Source organism: Salmo salar, chromosome 04, assembly GCF_965601325.2.
Source record: "Salmo salar chromosome 04, fSalSal1, whole genome shotgun sequence".
In the NCBI taxonomy this organism is placed as follows: domain Eukaryota; kingdom Metazoa; phylum Chordata; class Actinopteri; order Salmoniformes; family Salmonidae; genus Salmo; species Salmo salar.
In genome coordinates, this window is record NC_138294.1 from 86958320 (window position 1) to 86968252 (window position 9933).

At 43.1% G+C, this 9933-nt stretch overlaps 1 protein-coding gene across 1 annotated transcript in view; it reads left to right on the forward strand.

The window, feature by feature from the left end:
* LOC106603933 (sarcoplasmic/endoplasmic reticulum calcium ATPase 1) overlaps positions 1-280 on the forward strand; it is a 104123-nt gene extending 103843 nt beyond the window's left edge. The window contains exon 23 of the mRNA XM_014198187.3: positions 179-280. Coding sequence (XP_014053662.1) covers positions 179-222 — 44 coding nt within the window. The 3' untranslated portion in view covers positions 223-280. The remainder of the gene's footprint in view (positions 1-178) is intronic.
* Positions 281-9933: the final 9653 nt, after the last annotated feature.

The window sequence follows — 9933 nt, forward strand, 5'->3', positions numbered from 1 at the left end:
CCACCTCTCGGAACATACATATTTATCTAAAACCTGCTAGGTTTTGTGGACTATATTTTAGTTAGTTTCCATGAGTTTTTCTGGCTCTGGGTTAAGCCCTATGCATGGAGACATCCATGTACTGTAGACGTTCATGTGGTATTATTATTATTGATGTGTTGTTTCTCCTCCTCAACAGACAACGACGACAAGAAGTACAGGAACAGGCAGCTAAAATATTAAGACTCCCACACACATACACACACGCATACATACACACACACATACACCACACACACACACACACACACACACACACACACACAACACACACACACACACACACACACACACACGTTCACGTAGGCCCAGGAAAGCGTGATGAAAACTACAAAACACATCCAGGACTTAAACTTTCCACTCATCGCTTTTGACTCTGTACAGTAACATAGTGGTGCAATAGGTAGACCATGGAGAGAGAGAGAGGTAGGAGGAGAGTGGGGGATTATCTACACACAGAGAGAGACAGAGAGAGACAGAGAGAGGACAGAGAGAGAGAGAGAGAGAGAGAGAGAGGAGAGAGAGAGAGAGAGAGAGAGAGAGAGAGAGAGAGAGAGAGAGAGAGAGAGAGAGAGAGAGAGAGAGAGAGAGAGAGAGAGAGAAGAGAGGAGAGAGAGAGAGAGAGAGAGAGAGAGAGAGAGAGAGAGAGAGAGAGAGAGAGAGAGAGAGAGAGAGAGAGAGAGAGAGAGAGAGAGAGAGAGAGAGAGAGAGAGAGAGAGAGAGAGAGAGAGAGAGAGAGAGAGAGAGAGAGAGAACACCTGGAGGCTACAGACAGACTTGATGGTACCAACAACAGACAGAGACTGGCATGCAGGAGAAGATGCTACCAACGGGCAGCAAGAAGAACCACACTGCTCGTCCTGAGGTGTCTGCCCACCCCCAGGCCAGATATCTGTGGCAGACTGTTCTGGGTGTATCCAGTACTCATGTGTCCATCCCACACCATATGAACCCCTCGGTCTGCCAAGGCTTCTGTCTTTCAGATCCACAGTATTGTCAGTGGTCTGTGCTGCTCTGCCAGGGTGATGTAACTACTCTCCTTTAACTGGATCACCACATTCCTCTCTTCCTCCTTTTCCTTCCATCCCTCTTTTTTTCCACATGGACGTCTGCTTGCTGTATATTGAGCTGATTTCTGCTCTTTGGCTCTGATTTTGTCCTCTCCTCTCTCTTATATCGCTCTCCCTCTCTTCTTTCCCTCTCTTCTCTAACTCTCTTCTCTCCCTTTCTCCCTTCTCTCTGTTGAAGAGGCAGGTAGGCATCATTGGGCCTGAGTTGTGACTCATTCAGCCTTGGGCAGTGTTGTGTAGTGTAGGCCTCTATCTCCTGAATGTGTGAATAGCTTTCTGCTGCTTAGCTGCTGCTGGGGGAGCCGGGGTCAGCCCAGAGACAAGCCAACCAAGATGAAATGATGACTCCACCCACTGAGTTCAAACCCACTCTGGCCAGACTGTTGTGACAAGCCCATCCAGCCTCACAGCCAACCTTCAGTGCATCCCCTCATCCCATGTCCATTCTAGAAGAACTCTTTACCTTAATCACAGCTGTAGCTGCACAAAATATACTTCTGCTTTGGAAAGGATGCTTAGAGGAGGGTGAGGAGGAGAATTAACAAGCAAGGCAGCTGAATTGGCTAGCCTTCATAGAGGTATATCAGAGACCTTTGTCTCCCACCCATAAGAACATGCACACATGTCAATCATATCAAGACTCTAACACTCCCAACATGATGTACTTCCATTTGGACCTAGTAAGGTCAAATAATTCATGTATTTTTTTCCCATAGACCCCCCCAACCAATCCCACTCTACTTCCAGGCCATACCCCTCCAAACACTTGTTTACACTATTAACCCAGTCTATCCCTTTTAGTTTTGATATTAATGAGTAATAATAACACCCCATCAGTATCCTTAAAGAATGTCCAGTAAGGCACGTTGACTCCAGCTCATCTCTGATCTTTGTGCTGCTCTCCATGCTACTGCCAATGCGTTTTTGCCTTACAGGTTAACTATTGTGTATTGTTTTGAAAACTAGTAATAATGACATATTTGACTGAATGAACCCAGGAGGTTTTGGATTGTGTCTTTAGCTTTTTGGGGGGGTCGCTGTGGAGCCGTGCTGTGTGGGATAGCTGGAGGGAAGAAGACTCTAATCAGTGTCTCGTCCATACTGAGCCTCCTGACACCTTTTTATAGGTCATCCTTGGTTAGAGCACCAACCAGTAGAACTACTGGACTGGTCTTGGGTCAGTCCTATCACTCCAGATCAGGCGACTTCTGACCACGTTAGTTTTGATTTCATCAAGGAACAGCATAGCCTTCCGTTGTAACGTGCAAAGAAAGACCGGCTCTTTAAAGGTTAGACATCCAGTTAACTCTTTAGCTCATCTGTTACACACAACACAGCTTTCAGCTTAGTGTAGAGAGCCAAGATCTAGAACACTGTAGCCATGCTTGGTTTCTATCAAGGAAATATATACCAAGGTGATGCAGAAGATCTAGCTAGTGTATCTATTGGCTAACAGTGGCAGAAGGCTTTGGGACCGCCGGTGTGCTTCCTAGCTGGTCCTCAGCCCCAGATCACGATGGTACTCGGGCTGTCCAGCAGTGATGTGGGTTTGTACAGTACCTTATTTACTACTGAATCCTTGAACTTTGTACAGAAAAAACGAGGAAGAACGATCGCATGGATACTTTGTCAGTGTAATTAATACCCTATGCTGTATATTATATTACTTTTTCTGATAACTTACATGACATCAATGAAACCTACTTACTTACCAACAGCAAGAGAACCAACTGCAAGAAACAATTTCAGTTTTTCATCTAAGGATCTCCATTTTCTTGTAGACTAGAAAAAGGTTGTTTTATTTATCATTGCTGTTGTTTTTAACGGTTGCTAGGAGAGAAAAAACTGACTAAAATAAACAAAAATAATCATAATGAGAATAATAATTTTGATGATTAAATAATTAATTTCAGTGATAGTAATCTGGTTTGAGAATGTTTGAGCATTTCTAAATGAATTGTCTTTACACAGAGTGATGAGCAGGGAGGAATCTTGGGTAATTAAGTTTTATGTGTGTTGAAAGGCTTGGTGTGACTACAGGCTCCAGAGACCCCCCCCCCCCCCCCCCATTAGACATTTGGGTCACAGTTAGGAAGGTGGTCCTCTTCTAACCATGGTACGCTTGGATAGCCTGGTCCTAGATCTGTTTGCGCTGTCTTGCCAAGTTTCCAATTGATAACGACCATAACGGTTGACTTGACCGTAGACACAGATCTGGGACCGTCAGGCTAATGGTTGGCATCTTGTGCTCTGATAAAATAGCCACCCATGTGCGTATTATCAATCAGGCAGTCACCAATCTAGAGTTGGCTCTGCTCCCATTGGACCATTCTCCCTGTCAACCAATAGGAAACATTCACAAGCCTCTGGAGCCTGAATCCCACCACTCAGAAATATAGGATTATCTTTATTGCCTTGTTAATATTAAATGTGGACACAATTTTATATGTGACAAATACATGGAAATAAAGATTATTTATCTTATTTATTCAGAGGTTTGTGTTTCCTTTTATTTTGTAATACTATATGTTCAATGCGGTGGGTTGGATTTGGTTGTTAAAGAACATTTGATGGGGAGACAAACAAGATCTGTACGCTATCTGTTCAGTATAAGTTTGGTTCTTCAATATTTCCTGTGTTTATCAATGTGATAGAGCCTGTATTAAATCTTACCAGCAGAGGGAGGGATTGTATCATTTTCCCATCGCTGAAGATGTCTGTGACTCGCATCACTTCACTAGAGGAGCCAAATGTCTCTGACGCGTCACTAGAAGAGCCAATGGAACCATATACTAGGTAGAGATGTCAGGTCATAATAGGTGTTTTATAATGAGGAGAACGGAGTGTGTTACATGGAAGATAAAGATGAATCACTACCTGAGCTGTCTTCTGAGGACCAGATTAGAAGGTAAACACACACACACACACACACTGAGCATGAAGTGTGGAATTAAGCCTGAGTATTACTCGGACACAAGTGCACCTGTAAATCCTACTGTGAAAGATCTATGATTTCTGACTGACAGCGACGATAAATGACATCCCAGAGGTCAGATCATTAATCAGAGATTTGACACACAACCAAAGTCAGTTGCACTTCATTTGCTCAGGCTGGTTTACAATTACTATGCTGTGGTGCAGGGCACAGAATTAAGTTCACCATTTTGAAAACCACTAAATAGCTTAACATTCTATTCCCCTCTGAGGAGTGAGAGGAGGCCCACATCTTTAGGCAAAAAAAGAGAAAAAATTCTCATCATCCCCCCCCCCCCATCATAGCATTTCATACGCTAGGCTGCCTCAAGTCACGGAAGAGGATAATGGGACATTATTATTCTGGAGAAACATTCAAATGTCTCTCTTTAGGTTTGATAAGGTAATTCCACTACACAGTCAATCAGCCACTTGCACTTATTTCATTTAGATTTGTAATGTTTTCACAAAGACAAGTTACATGAGAACTGGCTACACAGTCAATGATAAATCTGTCAATAATAAAACAGTATTTTGTTTAGGCTATGCCGTCATTATTTAATAGACTTTCTTGTTAAGAACAAACATCTTTAATAAGTCAACATTTACCATGGAAAAACTTCATTACAATGCGTACTAAGTTTAGCTAAAAAAATAAAGAGTAAAAGTGTCTGTCCTCAGTTGCAACACTCACTACCGAGTTACAAACTGCCTCTGGAAGCAACGTCAGCACAATAACTATTTGTCGGGAGCTTCATGAAATGGGTTTCCATGGCCGAGCTGCCGCACACAAGCCTAAGATCACGATGCGCAATGCCAAGCGTCAGCTGGAATGATGTAAAGCTCGCCCCCATTGGACTCTGGAGCAGGGAAACACGTTCTCTGGAGTGACGAATCCGACGGACGAATCTGGGAATGCTACCTGCCCATATGCATAGTGCCAACTGTAAAGTTTGGTGGAGGAGGAGTAATGGTCTGAGGCTATTTTTCATTGTTCGGGCTAGGCCCCTTTGTTCCAGTGAAGGGAAATCATAATGCTACAGCATACAATACCTCATTTGCACTCACTGTATATAGACTTTTTCTTTTCTTTTTTCTACTGTATTATTGACTGTATGTTTTGTTTATTCCATGTGTAACTCTGTGTTGTTGTATGTGTCGAATTGCTATGCTTTATCTTGGCCAGGTCGCAGTTGCAAATGAGAACTTGTTCTCAACAAGCCTACATGGTTAAATAAAGGTGAAATAAAAATAAAAATAAAACAATGACATTCTAGACGATTCTGTGCTTCCAACTTTGTGGCAACAGTTTGGGGATGGCCCTTTCCTGTTTCAGCATGACAATGCCCCCGTGCACAAAGCGAGGTCCATACAGAAATAGTTTGTCGAGATCGGTGTGTAATAATTTCACTTATGACCTCAACCCCTGACCTCAACCCCATCGAACACCTTTGGGATGAATTGGAACGCAGACTGCAAACCAGGCCTAATCGCCTAACATCAGCGCCCGACCTCACTAATACCCTGACAACACCGCTACACTGTTCGTGCACGCCAATGAGCGTCTGCGTTGCCAAGGGTTAAAATAGAAGTTAGTTCTATTTGTGACGCAGATTGCGCTGCAAGTCCTGCCTCTCCCATGTCCTCATTGGTTTATAGAAGCAGGTACCCACGTGTCATCTCCTCATTGGTTATACCCATGTGGGTGACTGAAAGACGAACGAGGTCAGTGGCGGTAATGCACCTAATTTATGAAAGTTGCCAATCGCAATATAAAGTCCAGAGAAGAAAAAGCCTGGAAGGAAGAGAGATGACTAGAAACGATTCGGTTTACCGTTTTATGTGTGGATTAATTGTCAGAGTAGAGGACCTTGTCCATTTAAGGTAAAATAACAACTCAATGTTTATATCCCAGGACAAATCAGCTAGCAACAGCATGCTAGCTAAATAGGACAAATTAGCTAGCAAATGCAAGCTAGCTAGCTAAATTACCATAAATGTTTAATGCTTTTTGACCTGTCCCCAAATTAATGTAATTGGTTCAGAGTTGGTTTTGAAATTTTAACCTGCGTGTCATGATCGCGTTTGGTGTGGTGGGACAAAATACATTTATGCACGATGACACACGATGGCGCAGCCGGTTTGGGTTCATGTAAGGCTCTTGTGGCTGAATGGAAGCAAGTCCCTGCAGCAATGTTCCAACAGCTGATGGAAAGCCTTCCCAGAAGAGTGGAGGCTGTTAGGGGGGACCAACTCCACATTAACGCCCATGATTTTGGACTGAGATGTTGGACAAGCAGGTGTTCACATACTTTTGTAGTGTATAACTTTACACACATTTGGAATTTTGTCAAACATTGTTAAAAAGGCCCAGCCCTCTCCACCTAACTTGATGCTAGTTTCTGCTCACCCCAATCACCTGTCAATCAGCCTTCACACTACTGCCCATTTTAACCAATCAATCAGTACTTTTGAATGCACCACTGGACAGGGATCGAATAATAGCAGACAGTGACATCTTTAGCTGAAAGAGGCGCTGGAAAATTCGACATTGGAGTGTTTGTGTCATCCAGAGACCACGACTTGTTTGTGTAGCTTTACGGACTTCCAAACATTTTGTACTTTCAAGTGGGGGGGAGGGGTTATTGTGTGTGATGACTGAGGGTTGGTTAGCACCTGTATCCTATTGTACTCGGTGTAGCTTGAGAGAAGTCGACCACTCTGACGGTGCCAGCTAACTGTCACAATCTCCAATTATCAAACAAAACACCCAATACTATTCTCCCTCCATACACTTACTTCTCTTTCTGACCACGCCAAATATTTATCTTCAACCAGACTGCATAAAATGGTTGCCCTAAACACACATCAAACCAGCATTACAGCACGGTGAACAGACTAGAGATGGACCTCTCTACATAGAGGAGAGGAAGAGAGAGGCCCGACTCAGTGGAAAATCTGTCTCCCTCCAGCAGGTGGCGTTTTGCCTGTTGTTTCGCCCACCAAGCAATGAGTTTTTGTATGGAGGTCAATGGGTCTCGAATTTTGTCAGGAAAACTAGAATGAGTTATTTGCTATGTGAAGTTAATTTGATTGAATATAAGTTTCGTAATGCTTAAGTTGTTAGGAGTGTATTGATATAAGTAGGACACGTGCCATCCTAGCAACTTTGAGAAAAAACACTTTATATCAGAGTTGTCTCGAGATGGCTATGCACATTCATAGCACGAGGCTAGTAGCATAGCATCTCCATTGAATACAGGTGGTTGACGTCAACAACCCTCTTCTAATATTCAAATAATGAGATGTATCTACCAATCAAAAGAAAGGATTGGCGGGAGCTAGACAAACCGCAGTGCCGCTTCGTGGACGACTCTCATTTTTAGGGCGGAGAGACATGTATCTTGTCAGTATATCCATAATCTTTGCTTTCTATCAACAGGCCTTGTGGGTGTGTTTCATAGAGATAGATAGATGACTCGTCTTTACAGCGTCTGTGACGCATGGCCAGCACCATTGAGGCAATCTCCATTTTGAAGTAGTCCATTTTCTTCATCACGATTGGCTGAGTCCTCCTGATGACCCGGTTGGACATGACTCCAACAGGGTCATCAGGAGGAATCAGCCAATGAAGTTGGAAGTCCCACCCGGTTTCCTACATTTAAATGGTTGTGGTCCCTCAATGGTGCTGCCCATGCTAAATGGCCTTTTGGCCACTAGAGGCCTCTTTTATTCTGTATGGTGTGTTTATACATTTCCCCCCTGGTCACCAGTAATAGCTTTCCCCTGAGAAACAAGGTATGCAAAACATAGTTCTTACGCTGTCAATTCTCAATTAAATTAGCAAGTTCAGGTGATTTTTATTTTTGTTGCCCCAAACTACAAACTCCCCCCCCCCCCCCCCCCCCCCCACAAGAAAACCTCTCGATTAGAATTTGACATCATTTTCATTAGCCCTAAGTGAATGTATGGTGTCTTTAGAAAAGGATCATTGCGCTCTATTAAAGAAAGGGGACTCATAATGATAGAGGATCCACTTCTGCCTCCACTAGAGAGACGACAGTGAGGACAGTACATGAGAGAATGAAGTACTTCACTGAAGCGTTACTCTTTTCATTCACACGAAACTTCAACTGAAAGTGCATCTTTCCATTAGTTAATTTTTTTTCTTCAGATTTGCAACTTTTCTGTTTTACACTATCCTTCCATTAGCCTTGGATGTGATGTGGCCACATTCCTGCTTTGTGTGTGTGCAGCTATTATCTTACCGTAAATACCATAGTATATACACAAACAAAATAAGGAAATCTTTTCAAACTATACAAGAGCTTCTCATCTAAACCATATTGCACATAATATTGCACACTTTATTAATGCAAAAATTCACTAATGTTGGGACATTTTAAAAAGCCTAGAATTTTCCATTTGACTAACAACAAAAATGCTGTCCAGCGGTATTAGGGTAATTAAGGTAATTCTTGCAGGGGGCATGTGGTATCAGAGAGCCGTTGTCTTTAAACTAGGGGTGTCAAACTCATTCCATGGACAACCTAGCGTCTGCTGGTTTTTGTTTTTTCCTTTCAATTAAGACCTAGAGAACCAAGTGAGGGGCGTTCCTTACTAATCAGTGAAGAATGGCGTCGGAAGGGATGGCTGCCGTTTTATGGGCTCCTAACCAATTGTGCTATTTTGTGTGTTTTTTCACATTGTTTGTAACTTATATTGTACGTAATGTTGACGCTACTATCTCTTATGACCGAAAATAACTTCTGGATATCAGAACAGTGATTACTCAGTTTGAACTGGACAAATAATTTTTATTTAATGACTGGCACAAAGGATATAATGGTGCTCCCGGACTAGGCCCAAATCCCCGTCATTCGCATGAAGAAAAGAAGGAAATACGCAATCACTGGAGAATAAACTGGATGTGCTCCGTTCAAGACTATCCTACCAACGGGACACTAAAAACTGTAGTATCTTATGTTTCACCAAGTCGTGGCTGAACGACGACACAGATAATATACAGTTGGCTGGGTTTTCCGTGCATCGGCAGGACAGGACATCTACGTCCAGTAAGACGAGGGGTGGGGGTGTGTGTCTATTTGTCAATAACAGTTGGTGCGCAATGTCTAATATTAAGGTCGTTTCAAGGTATTGCTCACCTGAGGTAGAATACCTCATGATAAGCTGTAGACCACACTATCTACCAAGAGAGTTCTCATGTGGATTATTCGTAGCTGTCTATTTACCACCACAAACTTGCACTAAGACCGAACTCAACGAGCTGTATAAGGCCCTAAGAAAACAAGAAAATGCTCATCCAGAAGCTGTGCTCCTAGTGGCCGGGGACTTTAATGCAGGCAAACTTAAATCTATTTTACCTCATTTCTACCAGCATGTCGCATGTGCAACTAGAGGGTAAAAAACTCTAGACTACCTTTACTCCACACACAGAGACACGTACAAAGCTCTCCCTCGCCCTCCATTTGGCAAATCTGACCGCAATTCTATCCTCCCGATTCCTGTTTACAAGCAAAAACTAAGTAGGAAGTACCAGTGACTCGCTCAATACGGAAGTGGTCAGATGACGTGGATAGCACACTACAGGACTGTTTTGCTAGCACAGACTGGAATATGTTCCAGAATTCATCCAATGACATTGAGGAGTATACCACCTCAGTCACCGGCTTCATCAATAAGTGCACGACATCGTCCCTACAGTGACAGTACGTACTGTACATATCCCAACCAGAAGCCATGGATTACAGGCAACATCCGCACTGAGCTAAAGGCTAGAGCTACCGCTTTCAAGGAGCGGGACACTAATCGGGAAGCTTATAAGAAATCC